Source organism: Salvelinus namaycush, chromosome 20, assembly GCF_016432855.1.
Source record: "Salvelinus namaycush isolate Seneca chromosome 20, SaNama_1.0, whole genome shotgun sequence".
In the NCBI taxonomy this organism is placed as follows: domain Eukaryota; kingdom Metazoa; phylum Chordata; class Actinopteri; order Salmoniformes; family Salmonidae; genus Salvelinus; species Salvelinus namaycush.
The window spans coordinates 40,014,807-40,034,084 of record NC_052326.1 but is presented as its reverse complement, the minus strand read 5'-3'; the positions used below and the strand labels follow the sequence as shown (position 1 = coordinate 40,034,084).

General features: G+C 43.0%; 1 protein-coding gene across 3 annotated transcripts; it reads left to right on the top strand.

Annotated features, from left to right (window-relative positions):
• The first annotated feature begins 839 nt into the window (after positions 1-839).
• On the top strand, positions 840-19,169 carry LOC120065339 (choline/ethanolaminephosphotransferase 1-like). Of its 3 annotated transcripts, none has more exons than XM_039016257.1 (10): positions 840-1,013; positions 2,093-2,369; positions 2,532-2,706; positions 7,903-8,050; positions 8,141-8,282; positions 8,963-9,047; positions 10,330-10,461; positions 16,530-16,688; positions 16,862-16,987; positions 17,325-19,169. In XM_039016257.1, the coding sequence occupies exons 2-10, from the start codon at positions 2,176-2,178 to the stop codon at positions 17,439-17,441; spliced, it is 1,278 nt and encodes a 425-aa protein (XP_038872185.1). In that variant the 5' UTR covers positions 840-1,013; positions 2,093-2,175; the 3' UTR covers positions 17,442-19,169. The 3 variants fall into 3 exon arrangements, with proteins under 3 accessions (XP_038872185.1, XP_038872183.1, XP_038872184.1); XM_039016255.1 differs by lacking the exon at positions 8,963-9,047 and adding an exon at positions 9,947-10,031 and having other exon boundaries at positions 17,325-17,441; XM_039016256.1 differs by lacking the exons at positions 840-1,013; positions 8,963-9,047 and adding an exon at positions 9,947-10,031 and having other exon boundaries at positions 2,176-2,369.
• The last annotated feature ends 109 nt before the right edge of the window (positions 19,170-19,278 follow it).

Sequence of the window (19,278 nt, the reverse complement as noted above, 5' to 3'; positions counted from 1 at the left end):
TTAATTCCTGAGTTTCATGTTAATCTATGGAAGAGACTAACAAATTATTTATTTATCAACAGAAATGGTAGCGATAATTGTTGGATTGCAATGGATAGATGAGGTGCAACCAAGAAGAGTAGTATTATGTTGGGACTCTGCATCAGTTTTGTGTAGTTTAAAAGGATTTATGGTTAAAAATAATGATTATGTTGTTGGGGTTACAAAGAAATGGTATTGAAATTCAGTTCTGTTGGATTCCGGCTCATACAGGTGTTTATGGAAATGATATAGTAGATATAATAGCAAAAAGAGCAGTGAAAAATAATATTGTGGAAAACATTGATTTGGAAAAATGCGTTAGATTGCTGGCAGAGACAATGGGATGAAAGTAGTAATGGCAGACCTTTTGTTATAGTACAAGGAAATCTGTAGTGTCATATAATGGGAACAGAAGGGAGGAGGTTATGTTGAATAGGATGAGTTGGGGCATACGGGATTTAATTAATCTTTAAAATTGACAGGGAAAAATATGGTACTGGAATGTGTAATGACTGTATGGTAGAGGAAATGGTTGAACGTGTTATTATTTTGTGAAATGTATGACGTAGAAAGGAAGAGGTTGTTTGACAGGGTCAGAGAGGTTGAGGGCAATGGGGAGTGTGTGGTATTTTGGGGGGGGGTGATGAGAGTAGTGAGGTTTGTAGGGAATTATTTTATTTTATTAGAAATTCGGGGTAGTTTTTAAGAGAATAAAGTGGTATAGATAGGTCGTGACTGGCCTCACACTCCAGTACAGTAGGTGGCGGTGTATGCACCTGTCAGTTGGTTGCGATTCGACAATAAAACTTAAAGAAGAACCCTGAGTGGGACCCGAGGTGTTGTTGATCCTACCTGCAGTAACGCTCGCTGAGGGCTGTTGCATCTTTACTACGCCGTGAACGGGAGACTACTGCTACAACCCTACCAAGGAGTCATTCGACGCACTGTGAAGTGCCCCGACCGTCGGACACCCTGCCCTCTTTACTTGCCAGGTCAGCGTCTCCTTGGCAAGCTGATATCTTACTGCTAACTAACTAGCAAGAAAGCTAGCTAGCTGTCATTTTGGTTCTGGAGAGAGAGAGAGGGGGGGGGGGGGGGGTCAAATTAACTGATGGATTTCTAGAGCTCGGTGATGGAAACATTGGCAGTTAGTTACGTTGTAATTCCATCGAGGGATAGGTATCATTAGCTAACTATGTGTCGTGTTGTCATTTGCAATTGCTGTTAGCTAGCTAGTTGGCCGGGAAGTCACCGGTCCAGACTTTTACAGTGAGACTGTTTAGACAGACAGGTTTCAGAGGCAGTGTCGCAACACATTTGTATTGCATACGTTTGCTATCCATTCCCATTGATCTCCCCTTTGTCTTTGATATTCATTGATGTCAGTATCGAACTCAGTTACTTTGCAATACTTTTATGATGGTACAAGTGGAAACTAGTTAAACCTGGAATGGCCTAGGGGTCAGACTGACTGCATCATTGATACATTTGTTGCTTTGCTATAAACAAACAAGGTCTGCAACATTGGCCAAAGATTTGTTTGGTCGGTGGGATCACAAGAAAGGGGTCTGACCAAGTTTAGGCACCACTGTTGTATAGGAATTTCTGTGGTTACTGTGTGCAGATTGTGACTCTCCGATATGGAATTCTCAGTGGCTAAGATTTGTTTGGGAAGCCTCATGTTTAGTGGATTGTGAGGGCGGGACCTGCCATATCCCTCCCCATTGTGTCTTTAGGGGTGTGGCTGAACAGTGTTTTATAACTCAGAACTGGGTGAACAGGAGCATGAGTGTGGGTGTCAATAGATAGCCTGGCTTGACTCTATGGTTCATTTTTATTCTCTTTCATTCTCAACTCTTTTTCTAGCTATCCCACCCACCACATCCTGCCTCACTTTCACTCAAGTGAGAACTTGTTTGAGATTAAATGAGTTCAGTAAAACAGTTAAAGAAGCAGCTGGTGAGAGACAACTACTAGAGCCAACTGAACTCCAAGTCCCATTTGAGCACCTAGCCTTCATATGAGCCAACCTTTCATTACATGACCTGTTCTCTCCTCTTCCACCTGTCAGTGTGCAGCTCCATTGTGGAGTCCCAGCAAGTGGCGGGGGAGGCTGAGGCAGCCTGAAGTAGAGGGCACTGTGCTAGCAGGGCCATGAGCACCACTGGGTACCAGCAGCAGCAGGGGGGTGTTCGGACACGCCGAGGCCCAGTCAAGGAGAGGGATCCTGGGCAGGGTGTTGGCATGGAGGCGGCCTGCTGGCTGGCCCCTGGAGCCCTGCGCAGGCTGATTGAGCTGCCCACTCCCCCGCTCGACCGCCAACAGCTGAAGAGACTGGAGGAACACAGGTACTATCATTTGTAAAACCTAAGATCAATCATATCCTTATTTAGCTTTGACGTGATGATCACACAGTATGTGTTTTGTACATAGTGTTACATCAAGCACTTTGGGATGAAAATGTGTTAAATCTGGTTAATCGTTCTGAGGTCTTGGTTCCCCCTCTACAGGTACAGCAGTGCAGGTCACTCCCTGCTGGAGCCTCTGATGCAGTGCTACTGGGAGTGGCTGGTGGGCCATGTGCCCACCTGGATTGCCCCCAACCTCATCACCATCGTGGGCCTGGCCACCAACGTATTCACCACCCTGGTGCTGGTCTACTACTGCCCCACTGCCACTGAACAGGTAACAATGGCAACAATATAGCACCTATTCAGGTAGGGTGTAAGTCAGCATTTCCCAAACTCAGTCCTCGGGACCCCAAGGGGTGTACGTTCTACTGTCCTGCCCCACAGCCACTGAATAGGCTGGTTATACACTGCCTGGCTTAGTGCCATTGGACAGGTATGGTTGGAGGGCTCAAGTAAAGTGCTACCGTATTGTATTTGCCTGTCAGGCAGACTGAAAAAGTTTATCGCAGACTGTCAGATTATTGAACACTGAAGCTACCGTGTTGCTCAAATGTTTGAAAACACTTTTTAGGTTGATCTCTAAAGCTACAAACAAACATTCAATACAACATTACCAGGGTTCATATTTCATATAGCATTTGCATTGTTTTTTTTACTCTAGCAAGCATTCCCTCCCGTCAGTTATTTTGTCTCAAGGTTTTGTGAATGTGTTTTCTGTCAGCAATGGTTTTTATGGTAAGTTTGTCTGGCTTTTTGTTTGTTTACCATCTCTGTGCTGTTGAGAGTTTGGCATAGCTCAAGCTTTCTGTTCTGGATGAACATCCCGTGCCCATAGCTCTCAGGTTACAGTTAGTCTGCACCTGATACCCCGACCCCTTCCCCGGCCAACACACCACAGCACTGCAGAGATGAGTGCACACTAAGGACCGGGAATAGAGAGGAGACAGCAAAACATACAAACTGTTAAGCTTAGTCGTTTCCCTCCAGAACTGAAAACCTAGGATAACTTTGTCTTTCCACAAGGGAATTTAATTTGTGATATCAGACTTTAATGTACATAAAATTAGATTACGTTCAAACTAAGAGGCATACAAAACAGCCTAATGCATTTTGTTTGTCTATATATGCGGTAAAGGAGTCAATGGAACGCGGACTTTCTATTGACCAGATTGTCGTACATTCAACAAATATGATCTAACAAAGTGGATATTCTTCCAATCCGTCATGATTTATGTATTGTAACAGTACCACAATGTGGTTACTTAACTCCGATGTTGATGTTTTCACTGCATAACATGTAGAAGCTGTCCCTTTTCAGGTTTAGAAGAAGTGACTGCTAAATGCGAACTCATGTTTGTATAAGCTGGTTAGCATAGCTAGCATACAGAAATCAGTGGTGATAGTCCAATCATTTTTTTATTAATACTGTTGATTTAATGACCATGACATGAACATCTGTTGGGGTTGACATCTATATAGGCATTATACTCAGATTTTTACCTCAATATACTGTGAAATACACATAAACAATAGCCTGAATGTAGGGTAATGTTGCTGGGGGCAATGAGGAGATTCGGGCACTTTCACCCATGCGTTTCCATGGCAATTCCATTGTTTTGGTCGAGTTTAATTGACCTCTTTACCGCATCTATAGACCACCATGTGCGTTGTTTGTTCAGCTCTGGCTGTTTTCCTAGTCCACAACACCAGTGTATGAGGGTAATTCCATGGTAACAGAATGATGCTGAGACTCATCTTTTTCACTTTAAAATGGAAGCTAAACAAAAACCAATGATTGCAAAGTTAAACATACCATGCAACTCTATGCACAAGGACTACTAGTAAACAATTTCCACTGAACACTTTACAAAACGCATTTACTGGAAGAATAGTGCAGATGCAAAGTTTGGTAACAGAATGACGGCACAAATATCACATTCATTCTATTACCGTGTAAATGCACATGAGCCAAGTGTATGGGGCTCACAAAAACAAAGACTTAGTCACTGTAAACATTAACTTATACAGTTGAAGTCGGAAGTTTACATACACCTTAGCCAAATACATTTAAACTCAGTTTTTCACAATTCCTGACATTTAATCCAAGTAAAAATTCTCTGTTTTAGGTCAGTTAGGATCACCACTTTATTTTAAGAATGTGAAATGTGAGAATAATAGTAGAGCGAATGATTTATTTCAGCTTGTATTTCTTTCTTCACATTCCCAGTGGGTCAGAAGTTTACATACACTCAATTAGTATTTGGTAGCATTGCTTTTAATTGTTTAACTTGGGCCAAACGTTTCGGGTAGCCTTCCACAAGCTTCCCACAATAAGTTGGGTGAATTTTGGCCCATTCCTCCTGACAGAGCTGGTGTAACTGAGTCAGGTTTGTCGGCCTCCTTGCTCGCACACGCTTTTTCAGTTCTGCCCAGATATTTTCTATAGGATTGAGGTCAGTCAGGGCTTTGATGGCCACTCCAATAACTTGACTTTGTTGTCTTTAAGACATTTTCCACAACTTTGGAAATATGCTTGGGGTCATTGTCCAGTTGGAAGACCCATTTGCGACCAAGCTTTAACTTCTTGACTGATGTCTTGATGTTGCTTCAATATATCCACATAATTTCCCTGCCTCATGATGCCATCTATTTTGTGAAGTGCACCAGTCCCTCCTGCAGCTAAGCACCCCCACAACATGATGCTGCCACCCCCGTGCTTCAGTTGGGATGGTGTTCTTCGGCTTGCAAACATAACAATGGTCATTATGGCCAAACAGTTCTATTTTTGATTCATCAGACCAGAGGACATTTCTCCAAAAAGTACGATTTGTCCCCATGTGCATTTGCAAACCGTAGTCTGGCTTTTTTATGTCGATTTTGGAGCAGTGGCTTCTTCCTTGCTGAGCGGCCTTTCAGGTTTGTCGATATAGGACTCGTTTTACTGTGGATATAGATAATTTTGTACTTCCTCCAGCATCTTCACAAGGTCCTTTGCTGCTGTTCTGGGATTGATTTGCACTTTTCGCACCAAAGTACGTTCATCTCTAGGAGACAGAACGCGTCTCCTTTCCTGAGCGGTATGACGGCTGCGTGGTCCCATGGTGTTTATACTTGCGTACTGTTTGTACAGATGAATGTGGTACCTTCAGGCGTTTGGAAATTGCTCCCAAGGATGAACCAGACTTGTGGAGGTCTACAATTCTTTTTCTGAGGTCTTGGCTGATTTCTTTTGATTTTCCCATGATGTCAAGCAAAGAAGAACTGAGTTTTAAGGTAGGCCTTGAAATACATTCACACTTACACCTCCAATTGACTCAAATGATGTCAATTAGCCTATCAGAAGCTTCTAAAGCCATGACATAATTTTCTGGAATTTTCCAAGCTGTTTAAAGGCACAGTCAACTTAGTGTATGTAAACTTCTGACCCACTGGAATTGTGATACAGTGAAATAATCTGTCTGTAAACAATTGTTGGAAAAATTACTTGTGTCATGCACAAAGTAGATGTCCTAACCGACTTGCTATAGTTTGTTAACAAGAACTTTGTGGAGTGGTTGAAAAACAAGTTTTAATGACTCCAACCTAAGTGTATGTAAACTTCGGACTTCAACTGTATAATCTACTTATTTGTTATAGAAGCCAGTCTAACCATGGAAGAAAACATGTTTATTATCCCTACAATTCCAGCTTTCCCAGCTAGCAGCAGACTGCATATTTGACCATTTGAATTTAATCCACAAATAACCTTGAAAAGTAGACCAAGCATTATCCGCAAGGCAAAACATGTTCTCATTTTAGGAGTCTTTAATGCAGATGTTCTTTCATCCTGGCCCTGGCACCCACAGGGGGTGCAGGCTACTCTTCTGGCCCAGCAGTATCACACTTGATTGAATGAATCAAGGGCTTGATGATTAGTTGAATCCGGTGTGTTAGTGCTGGGCTGGAACAAAAGCCTGCACACCCTGTGGGTCTCCAGGAGGCAGGTTTGAAGATCACTGCTGTGTCACCTGACTTCCACTGTGCTGCTTAACAGGTCACTGCTTCAACAGTCGGCAACTAAAAGGTGGGTTAGAGTAGTTTTAATTCGGAAAAGTTACAGGATTTGATAACGAGTGTAACTTGTTTTCCCCTTCTGTAAATAGAGCTCTGTCTCTGAAGTTATCCACCCCCTCCACTGTTTCCTTTTGTAGGACAACGGTTGAAAAATCACTCTGCATGCATATTTGCTCACAATGTGGAGCAACAAAGGAAGGCAAAACAGAGAATGTAATTTACTGGACTCGCTAGACTAGAGAGAATTCAGTTTATCACAGAACAGGCTCGGTAGGGTACTAGTTCTGGAGGGAGAATCTCAGTGACTGTGTACCTATGTCACAACACCTCTTATAATGTCCATGTTCATTGTTGTAAGAATGATTCAACACCTGACATAATAGGTGATAATTCTGTTAACAGGTTAGAGGTGTGATAGTTAAAGAGCTAAAACATTAGTGGCAGCACTGTTTCATAGCCCAGAGAAGTTGGTATTTACTTAACATGCTGTACTAGTCAGTGTCCTGTTTATGATGACCCAGGTCAGGAGTATTTAAGACAACCTGCCGTGTGTGTGTGTGTGTGTGTGTGTGTGTGTGTGTGTGTGTGTGTGTTATGAGTAAACAGTGCAGCTGATACAGGGTGTTTTCCGGGCTGAGTTTGTCACCGTGTCATGTTTGAACAGAAAGTACACTAGCTCTAGGGCCTCTTAGTTTCACAGCCCTGTCATCTTGCCATTGAATTCATAATCATATGTTCACTGATAACACAGAGGCAGTCAGCAGATATTTCCACCCTGCTCTACTTTTCAATATCTCCATGCCAACCCCTTGGCACTGTCCTCTTTCATAACCCCCTTACTTCTCTCCTGCTCCCCAAATCCCTGTTTCTGCCTGAGGACCTGAAAGAATAAAAAGCTTAATGTATGAGGCTATGAGCTGCTCTGCAATAACAGGGTGGTTATTTAAGTGAATGCCAAGTGGGAAGCCTCTAAGTTGTAGGCCAGGATGTGTCATATTCCGGTTGGTTTTGGTCTCTGTAAACTGCTGTCAGCTCATCATAGACCCAGTGAAAACGGGACAGGAAATGAAGGCATGACACATTGATGACGCTATGAAACTCTCTCCATGCTGGTTAACTAATGAAGGACAAAGCTCTGCTGTGTTCCAAATCTATTTAGAGGGAAACAAACCACACATCAACCTCTTTTACTCAAGTTCCAACATATCTCCTTTGTGTAGTCTACAGCTGCCAGAAGATCACGTTTTATGTCAGATGATTCTCTATTGATGATAATACCCACCGATTCTCTTAGAACACAATTTATACATGTTTTGTGAGATTACACTATCATAACCCCCCCAAAAAAATCCATTGGGAGGAAGTCATTTTTTATAGTGTTCATTAAGTGTTCTTTGGTGTCGTCTTTTTTCGTCAGGCACCGCTGTGGGCATACCTGCTGTGTGCGGTGGGCCTGTTTGTGTACCAATCACTGGATGCCATTGATGGGAAGCAGGCCAGACGAACTAATAGCAGCTCTCCGCTGGGTGAACTGTTTGACCACGGCTGTGACTCCCTCTCCACAGGTACAGCCACCCCGCTGTGTGTTCCATATAACTTTGTTTGCCTTATTAGGATTTCATTGACTCTGTTTCCATTTCCTCTCTCTCTTTCAGTGTTTGTGGTCCTGGGCACCAGTATAGCAGTGCAGCTGGGCACCAACCCTGACTGGATGTTCTTCTGCTGTTTCGCTGGCATGTTCATGTTCTACTGTGCCCACTGGCAGACATACGTCTCCGGCACCCTGCGCTTCGGCATGTGAGTGTGTCTGTATGGGGAGGAGGGAGAAGAGTGGCTTTAGAGAAGTAGAGTGATGCTGGTAGTAGGTGAGGGAGTGGATATGGGGAATTAAGGGAGAGGTAAGTGATGGGTTAGAATGAAAAGTGAAAGATAGGATCTACACTGCAGTTCTAGTGTAGCGAAGAGCGTCAGGGGTTCTCAAAGGCATTCCCAGATTGTGGGTCAGTGGTCCCCCGTGGCCTCAGCTGGATAATTAGGCTACTTACTAGTTGGCTACTTACTAAGCTTTTGTATAACTTCAGTCAGTAGTTTTGAAAGTTGTGCTCATGACCCAAAACGTGTCCTCAAATTGTGTACTACGTCAATTTTTGCGCAACATGAGCTCATGGGCTCTCATGAAGTGATTTTCGAATACATTTGCATTGATGTCAGTGATTAGAGGGACAATAGAGTGCTGAGTACCAGGCAGTTAGCAAGTTTGGTAGGCTACTAATGACCATCAGCAGCATCAGAGCTTGGAGAAGCGTAATACCGTGACTACGCGGTCACGTGGAATTTGACTGCCTTCATGACTCGTGACCGGCGGTAATACGGTCACAGTAACAGCCCTATGTGTGTGTAAGCATCGTTATGATCAAGTATTTATATCCTTTATTCTCAAAGTGGAGTGCATTTTGAAAAATGTTCTCTGTGTGTAGATTTGATATTACAGAGTTACAGATCTGTCTAGCGCTGTTACAGATGCTGACAGCCACTGTAGGCCCCTTCCTGTGGAACGTGACGGTAAATCTGACGGACAGCATCTTGGCCTGACAGATATGCAGTGAGCCTCAGCCAATTAGATCCCTGCTTCCCCACACACTGACCTCTAGCCACAAGCTAATGGGAGGGAGGAAATCTTTGCACTTGCCTGGTCTGAAAACAAATAATTTCATGATTAGAAACGGACTAGATCCATGCTACTGAAAGAATATCAAAACATACACTAAGTGTACAAAACATTATGAACAGCTTCCTAATATTGAGTTGCACCCCACTTTGCCCTCAGAACAGCCTCAATTCGTCAGGGCATGGACTCTACAAGGTATCGAATGCGTTCCACAGGGATGCTGACCCATGTTGACTCCAATGCTTCCCAAAGTTGTATCAAGTTTGCTGGATGTCCTTTGAGTTGTGGACCATTCTTGATACACACAGGGAAACTGTTGAGTGTGGAAAAAGCCAGCAGTGTTGCAGTTCTTGACACAACCTGGTGCGCCTGGCACCTACTACCATACCTGTTCAAAGGCACAATCCATGTCTAAATTGTCTCAAGGCTTTAACATCCTTCTTTAACATGTCTCCTCCCCTTCATCTACACTGATTGGAGTGGATTTAACAAGTGACATCAATAAGAGATCATAGCTTCCACCTGGATTCACCTGGTCAGTCTATTATTATATATATTTTTTTTTTACCTTTATCAGGGAATCATACTATGTCATGGAAAGAGCAGGTGTCCTTAATGTTTTGTAAACTCAGTGCATATGTTTGCCACAAGTGCATCATGATTGACATCTCTGACTGGAAGAGCTGTGGTTAGTGTTTGGGTGAAGACACTATTGCATGCTTGTGCCGCTGTGCTTATGGACAGAGTTGATGACTGTTCTGACTAACCTCTGCTCTCTGCCTGCTCCTCTCAGCATTGATGTGACTGAGGTGCAACTCTTCATTATAATGATGTATTTGCTGGCCGCCGTGGGAGGATCCGCTTTTTGGCAGTCACTGGTAATTCTGATTGGCTCAAATTTCCACTGATTGCCTTTTGGTAACTGAAATGAATGGCATAACTAACTGATGAAGCTTTAACACTGGTAATATAATGGTCGCGCTGCCAGCATCGGTATGTTCTAATTCTGTGTAATTCCTTACTATATTAAATGCAATTTCACTCAGTAATGAAACTGTTTTTTGAATGAAATGAACCATCTTACTAACAATGTTTAGAGTTGTGAAATGTACTAAACACTGATGGTGTTGACTGGCTGTTTGTAATAAATGATATCTTGCTCCCTCACCTCCACAGATCCCAGTCATAAACATCCAGATGAAAATAGTTCCAGCCATCTGCACTTTCTTAGGGGCTATCTTTTCCTGTACTAATTACTTTCGGGTTATATTTACCGGAGGTGTGGGCAAAAATGGATCCACAATAGCAGTAAGTCTACAATTGACCTGTAGCCTAGTCCCTGACCTTCATAAAGAACTGAATAGGCTTAAGCAAAATGGTAGTCCCCACCTTTCCCTTTGACGGTCTCTGTGTTTTCTTTTGATGTATTGCTCACACCAATCCTGTCCTTTTAACATGAACATAAAAAAAAAAAAATCCAAGATGGCGTAGCAGTGCAGACGTGGTTTGTCGTCCTCTCGTTTACTTTTTGTATTTTTCGTCTTTTTTGTATATATTTCCATTTATTTGTAATCTCTTTTCCACTTTTAAATTAAATATACCTTCCGGTAACCCGCCTCACCCAATGTGACACGGATCCGCAATTTTTTTTAGACCTAGCCAGAACCTCCATCAGAAGCTAGCCAGCTAATTAGCTACTAGCTATTTAGCCACTGCTAGCGGCCTTTACCTTCTGCACAGACACCAGATGTTTTTTTTTAGCTTGGATAATACTTGCCAGCCTGCCCGTATCGGACTGTTTTCTCCACGACAGCGCCTGATTCCTGCCGTAAACCCTGGACCTTTACTCCTGATCATCACAGCTAGCTAGCTGCCACCGAGTGACCCGGCCCCGAAGCTAGCCCTGAGCCAGGCCCACCTCCCGGCCTACTCTGTGATCACTCGGCTACTCAGCCGATGCCTCCCGGACTCTACCCCAACATGGCTAGAATCCACTACTCCACCGGATCCTTGCCGTAAGCTCTGGACCTTTGCCTCGGATCATCGCTGCTAGCTAGCTGCTACCGAGTGGCTATAGTGGCTAACGCCCCTGCCCTGAAGCTAGCACCAGTTAGCCGCGAGCCAGGCGCATCTCCCGGCTAGCAAACAAAATTACTGCAACTACAATACCTCTTTCGCCATCTGGTCCGGACCCTTTGTCGACACGGCGCCCCGCCGTACCACCACGACTGTTCCGCCGACGTATCTCCATCCGCTGTGCCCTCAACCGGCCTTTGCCGGGCGTCGGCGCTGACGCTTCTACTTACCCCGGCCTGCTAACTTTAAACGCTGTGTCTCCCGCGTGCTAGCTTAGTAACGACTACCCCGCGGCTTCCCTGTTCCATCTATTGCTGTTCACTGGACCCTATGATCACTTGGCTACATAGCTGATGCCTGCTGGACTGTTCATTTATCACGGTACTCCATTTTGTTTATTTTTTGTTTATCTGTCGGCCCTAGCCTCGAACTCAGGCCCTGTGTGTAGTTAACCGACCCTCTCTGCCCATTCATCGCCATTTTACCTGTTGTTGTCTTAGCTGATTAGCTGTTGTTGTCTTACCCGTTGTCTTAGCTAGCTCTCCCAATCAACACCTGTGATTGCTTTATGCCTCACTTTATGTCTCTCTCTCTTGTATACTGTTGTTTAGGATAGTTATCATTGTTTTAGTTTACTGCGGAGCCCCTGGTCCCACTCAACATGCCTCAGATACCTCCTTTGTCCCACCTCCCACACATGCGGTGACCTCACCCAGCATAACTAGCCCATCCAGAGATGCAACCTCTCTTATCATCACTCATGCCTGGGTTTAGCTCCACTGTATCCGCATCCCACCACCATACCCCATCTTAAATAAGAATGCCCCTTTGAAAAAATGTAGAACTAAGAACAGATATAGCCCTTGCTTCACTCCAGACCTGACTGCCCTCGGCCAGCACAAAAACATCCTGTGGCGGACTGCACTAGCATAGAATAGTCCCCGCGATATGCAACTTTTCAGGTAAGTCAGGTACCAATACACGCAGTCAGTCAGGAAAGCAAAGGCTAGCTTTTTCAAACAGAAATTTGCATCCTGTAGCTCTAACTCCAAAAAGTTTTGGGACACTAAAGTCCATGGAGAATAAGAGCACCTCCTCCCAACTGCCCTGAGGCTAGGTAACACTGTCACCGCCGATAAATCCATGATAATCGAGAATTTCAATAAGCATTTCTCTACGGCTGGCCGTGCTTTCCTCCTGGCTACCCCAACCCCGGTCAACAGCTCCGCACCCCCCGCAGCTACTTGCCCAAGCCTCCCCAGCTTCTCCTTCACCCAAATCCAGATAGCAGATGTTCTGAAAGAGCTGCAAAACCTGGACCTGTACAAATCAGCTGGGCTAGACAATCTGGACCCTCTCTTTCTAAAATGATCTGCCGCCATTGTTGCAACCCCTATTACCAGTCTGTTCAACCTCTCTTTCGTATTGTCTGAGATCCCTAAAGATTGGAAAGCTGCCGCGGTCATCCCCCCTCTTCGAAGGGGGTGACACTCTAGACCCAAACTGTTATAGACATATATCCATCCTGCACTGCCTTTCTAAAGTCTTCGAAAGCCAAGTTAACAAACAGATCACTGACCATTTCGAATACCACCGTACCTTCTCCGCTGTGCAATGTGGTTTTCGAGCTGGTCACAGGTGCACCTCAGCCACGCTCAAGGTACTAAACGATATCATAACCGCCATCGGTAAAAGACAGTACTGTGCAGCCGTCTTCATCCACCTGGCCAAGGCTTTCGACTCTGTCAATCGCCGTATTCTTATCGGCAGACTCAACAGCCTTGGTTTCTCAAATGACTGTCTCGCCTGGTTCACCAACTACTTCTCAGACAGAGTTCAGTGTGTCAAATCGGAGGGCCTGTTGTCCGGACTTCTGGCAGTCTCTATGGGGGTACCACAGGGTTCAATTCTCGGGCCGACTCTTTTCTCTGTATATATCAACGATGTCGCTCTTGCTCCGGGTGATTCCCTGATCCACCTCTACGCAGACACCATTCTGTATACATCTGGACCTTCTTTGGACACTGTTAACAAACCTCTAAACGACCTTCAATGCTATACAACACTCCTGCAGTGGCCTCCAACTGCTCTTAAACGTTAGTAAAACCAAATGCATGCTTTTCAACCGTTTGCTGCTCGCACCCTCCCGCCCGACTAGCATCACTACTCTGGACGGTTCTGACTTAGAATATGTGGACAACTACAAATACCTAGGTGTCTGGCTAGACTGTAAACTCTCCTTCCGGACTCATATTAAACATCTCAAATCCAAAATTAAATATAGAATCGGCTTCCTATTTCGCAACAAGGTATCCTTCACTCACGCCGCCAAACATACCCTCATCAAACTGACTATCCTACCGATCGGCGATGTCATTTACAAAATAGCTTCCAATACTCTACTCAGCAAACTAGATGTAGTCTATCACAGTGCCATCCGTTTTGTCACCAAAGCCTCTTATACCACCCACCACTGCGACCTGTATGTTGTAGTCGGCTGGCCCTCGCTACTTATTCATCGCCAGACCCACTGGCTCCAGGTCATCTATAAGTCTATGCTAGGTAAATCCCCACCTTACCTTATCTCAGCTCACTGGTCACGATAACACCCACCCGTAGCATGCGCTCCAGCAGGTATATCTCACTGGTCATCCCCAAAGCCAACACCTCCTTTGGCCGCCTTTCCTTCCAGTTCTCTGCTGCCAATGACTGGAACGAATTGCAAAAATCGCTGAAGTTGGAGACTTAGATCTCCCTCACTAACTTTAAGCATCAGCTATCTGAGCCCCCTAACCGATCGCTGCAGCTGTACACAGCCCATCTGTAAATAGCCCACCCAATCTACATACCTCATCCCCATATTGTTTTTATTTACTTTTCTGCTCTTTTGCACACCAGTATTTCTACTTGCACGTCACCATCTGCTCATCTATCACTCCAGTGTTAATCTGCTAAATTGTAATTACTTCGCTACTATGGCCTATTTATTGCCTTACCTCCTCACGCCATTTGCACACTTTCTTTTTTTTCTTCTATTGTGTTATTGACTGTACGCTTGTTTACTCCATGTGTAACTCTGTTGTTATATGTGTCGAACTGCTTTGCTTTATCTTGGCCAGGTCGCAGTTGTAAATGAGAACTTGTTCTCAACTAGCCTACCTGGTTAAATAAAGGTGAAATAAATAAACAATACATTTAAAAAAACATCTACAAAAATGCCTAGGGTGAATTCTCCCAAATACAGTTGAAGTCGGAAGTTTACATACACCTTAGCCAAATACCTTTTAAACTCAGTTTTTCTATATTCCTGACATTTAATCCTAGTAAAAATTCCCTGAATTAGGTCAGGTAGGATCACCACTTTATTTTAAGAATGTGAAATGTGAGAATAATAGAGCGAATTATTTATTTCAGCTTTTATTTCTTTCATCACATTCCCAGTGGGTCAGAAGTTTGCATGCAGTCAATTAGTATTTGGTAGCATTGCCTTTAAATTGTTTAACTTGGGTAAAACGTTTTGGGTAGCGTTCCACAAGCTTCCCACAATAAGTTGGGTGAATTTTGGCCCATTCCTCCAAACTGAACTGGTGTAACTGAGTCAGGTTTGTCGGCCTCCTTGCTCGCACATGCTTTTTCAGTTCTGCCCAGAAATGTTCCATAGGATTGAGGTCAGGGCTTTGTGATGGCCACTCCAATACTTTGACTTTGTTGTCCTTAAGCCATTTTGCCACAACTTTGGAAGTATGCTTGGGGTCATTGTCCATTTGGAAGACCCATTTGCGACCAAGCTTTAACTTCCTGAATGATGTCTTGAGATGTTGCTTCAGTATATCCACATCTTTTCCCTTCCTCATGATGCCATCTATTTTGTGAAGTGCACCAGTCCCTCTTGCAGCAAAGCATCCCCACAACATGATGCTGCCACCCCCGTGCTTCACAGTTGGGATGGTGTTCTTAGGCTTTCAAGCCTCCCCCTTTTTCCTCCAAACATAACGATGGTCATTATGGCCAAATAGTTATATTTTTGTTTCATCAGTCCAGAGGACATTACTCCAAAAAGTACGATCTTTGTCCCTATGTGCAGTTGCAAACCGTAGTCTGGCTTTTTTATGGCAGTTTTGGAGCAGTGGCTACTTCCTTGCTGAGCGGCCTTTCAGGTTTGTCGATATAGGACTTGTTTTATTGTGGATATAGATACTTTTGTACCTGTTTCCTCCAGCATCTTCACAATGTCCTTTGCTGTTGTTCGGGGATTGATTTGCACTTTTCGCGCCAAAGTACGTTAATCTCTAGGAGACAGAACGCGTCTCCTTCCTGAGCGGTATGATGGCTGCGTGGTCCCATGGTGTTTATACTTGCGTACTATTGTTTGTACAGATGAACGTGGTACCTTCAGGCGTTTGGAAATTGCTCCCAAGGATGAACCAGACTTGTGGAAGTCTACAATTATTTTTTTCTGAGGTCTTGGCTGATTTCTTTTGATTATCCCATGATGTCAAGCAAAGAGCCACTGAGTTTGAAGGTAGGCCTTTAAATACATCTACAGGTACACCTCCAATTGACTCAAATTATGTCAATTAGCCTATTAGACGCTTCTAAAGCCATGACATCATTTTCTGGAATTTTCTAAGCTGTTTAAAGGCACAGTCAACTTAGTTTATGTAAACTTCTGACCCACTAGAATTGTGATACAGTGAGTTATAAGTGAAATAATATTTTTTTTTAACAATTGTTGGAAAACTAGTTGTCATGCACAAAGTAGATGTCCTAACTGACTTGCCATAACTACAGTTTGTTAACAAGAAATTTATGGAGTGGTTGAAAAACGAGTTTTAATGACCCCAACCTAAGTGTATGTAAACATCCGACTTCAACTGTAAATGTTTATCAACTTTGACACATTGTAGTTTACAATTACTATGAAGGATATGACAATATACTTTTTAGGTGATGATGCTGGCTTGATGACTGTGCTTGTTTGTCTATTTCATCCATTTGCCTGAGCTGTCTATTAGCTTCGGAGGAAATTAAGGATGTGTATTAAGACTGTTGGACCTGGTCCCAGCTCAGTTCAGTTGGCCGAGCAATATGAGTGTTTGTCACTTGACAATATTTATTTTAGGCAGGGCCACCCATGTTTTCCTTCGGGGGACTTACTGTATATTATGACTTAACACCTAGTTGTGTCCACCAGCATTCCTTACTGTGTGTTTTCTTTCACCAAGCTGCACTCACATATCATCTAGGCCTATTAATAATGTCCACTCATTTGGACTCTTCTTTCTCTCTCTCTTCTCCAGGGAACCAGTGTCCTATCTCCTGTGTTACATATAGGCTCAGTAATAATACTGGCCATGATGATCTATAAGAAGTCCGCTATCCAGCTCTTTGAGAAGCACCCCTGTGTTTATATCCTGGCCTTTGGCTTCGTGTCGGCCAAGATCACCAACAAATTAGTTGTAAGTGTGGTGTGCTGCTTATTGGTGGAATGCAATTCCCGCCCACCCTGAACATTGTACTGTTGATGTAAATGTACTTGATGCAAGAACGTGTATGATGTAAATGAATGTCATCCATGTTAATGTGCTTACTGATTAAACCACGACTCTTGCCTGTGTCTTGTTTGTTTCAGGTAGCACATATGACAAAGAGTGAGATGCATCTACATGATATAGCATTCCTGGGGCCAGGCCTGCTGTTCCTGGACCAGTATTTCAACAGTTTTATTGATGAATACCTGGTGCTGTGGATTGCACTGGTGAGTACACACACACTTCCATGGTATAGAGGTCCATAGTACCTGAGCAAGGTCAGGGTGGTCATTCCACAACAAAGTAAGAGAACATGCAATCTACAGCATGTGTTCACATGAGAACATTTCTTTGAAATGAACCATCGGTCATTTCACATGCAACACTGACTTGCTGTGCATTTTTCAGAGGCACATGTTTTCAGTCTAATGCCACGTTTATTTGTAATAGCAAAGCCCTTTGATACTTCGGCATCATCCATCCATCTACTCACAGGGTCCATTATCTACAGTTATGTCTATCATGTTTTCTGACTTAATTTTCTCTTCCGCTTTCCGTCTGCAGATCCTGTCTTTCGTTGACTTGGTGCGTTACTGTGTCAGTGTTTGCAACCAGATCGCCTCCCATCTTCACATCTTTGTCTTCAGAATCAAGCCACTGACCCCCTCCACCCTTCAGTGAGGACATGGAACCATTACATTCTCCCCCCCCCCCCCCCACCTCTCTCCCTCTCTTTCTTCATGTTAGATTGCTAGTCGTCACTATCTTTCTTTACCCTTTTTAAATGTGTTGGGGTGGATCTATTACCGGTAGAGGTTCAGAGTGAATGAGGGGATAGATGAAATATGTGTTAAGTTATTTTCCATCACTGCTTTGTGCAATTTGTGTTGATTTCATCTTGTTACAGTAGTCAGATTCCTAGACAAAAATAATGATTAGTCCCTTTTTTCTGCAGTGAATGGTCACATAGGAAATGTACTGAGTGGTCTCCTCTGTGCCAGAGAGGGTAAATTAGTGCAAGACTGCAATGGGTTTGAATAGGTGCTACCTTATTCATTTAATAATTTTTATTGTACTTTAAAACAAACATTTCGTGTTGATGGTATGTTTGTTCTCTACAAGAAAATGTAGAGCATAGGAAGTGATTTACACAGGATGTCTGTCTGCTTTCAGTTTTGTTTCGGAGGAGTGTTGTCTTTATTATATATAGAGGGATGGGATCGTTTTGTAATATTTGCATAACCTCACTTCAGTTTCATAAATATATAACTATTAGTGTTGATAGTTGTGCTGTTTTCTATTATTTCAAAATGTCTCACCTGGCATATCTATCAATCTTGCATAAGTGGTATTATTAACTCTGCAATAATTGATTGCATTTAAATTATGATTTCTGTAAAACATTACATATGTAAACATGTTATTTTAGGGTGCCCCTGATCAATGGCTTACAACAAATTATTGTAAACGATTCAAATAGTATTGCACCTTTTGAAAAGATGGGTGTCTCGAGCCTCGTTTTAACTAGGCAAGTCAGTTAAGAACACATTTTTATTTACAATGTCAGCCTAGGAACAACTGCCTTGTTCAGGGGCAGAACGACAGATTTTTACCTTGTCAGCTGGGGGATCTAGCAACCTTTCGGTTACTGGCCCAACGCTCTAACTAGGCTACCTGCCGCCCCAACACAAGGAAATGAAAGTTGATTTTGACTGATAATGTAGGGCTATCCAGAGCTTGTTTATATCTACAATCTAAGGACATGTTTTCTAAGTTTACTTTAAAAAATATATATATTTTAAAATTACCTTCTAACACAATAACAACTTGACACAACTTTCTTTATGTAGCACGTTCTGCACTGTGCCAGGTCCACATACAGCAATTAAGTGTTTTGGGAGAGCTTTCATGTGAAACAAAAAGGATATTCTGACTGTGCCCTAATCATATTTGTCTGTACCATGTTTTTGCATCTACATACCTGCAGTCTGCTTATAATTCAGTCATCAGAATAATAGAAACTGACTTTTATTTCTGTGTAATGTTGTTGGTATGCAAGTTACTGAGCTCATACAACAATGTGTGTGTATGTAAAAAATGTAGTTGCTGATGTCAGATCAGTGCTCTCATTGTACTAGTCATTCTCAGATAAGTAAAACAATGCCTTAAACAGTTTGTTTAATTTTCTGTTGTATGATAGTCAAGCCTCTTAACATGCCCCTAATTTGTTTCCTTTGTGTGTTTGTACTGTGTTTTCGCTCGTTACTGTTTTATTTTGGCCAGACTGTCAAACTCAGGTATATTAGTTTTCAGACAAGTATGTTCATAGGTTGTGACAAAAGAACAACAAGATCACTCTACAATCTCTCCCTCACTAATGCAAATAAAATGTAATATTCACACATGTAAGTTGCTACCTAGTGTCATTTGTGATAAATGTTTATATACTTACAATAACAGATGGTATTAATTCCTGGCAACATTTTAACAACTAAAGTCACATTTAATTTCTCCATCC

Excerpts from the sequence above, each read along its gene's own strand:
- LOC120065339 (XM_039016257.1), top strand. The coding sequence starts at position 2,176 with ATGAGCACCACTGGGTACCAGCAGCAGCAGGGGGGTGTTCGGACACGC. Across the intron at positions 10,462-16,529 it reads AAAATGGATCCACAATAGCA|GGAACCAGTGTCCTATCTCC; the intron begins GTAAGTCTACAA and ends TCTCTTCTCCAG. Across the intron at positions 16,689-16,861 it reads AGATCACCAACAAATTAGTT|GTAGCACATATGACAAAGAG; the intron begins GTAAGTGTGGTG and ends TGTTTGTTTCAG.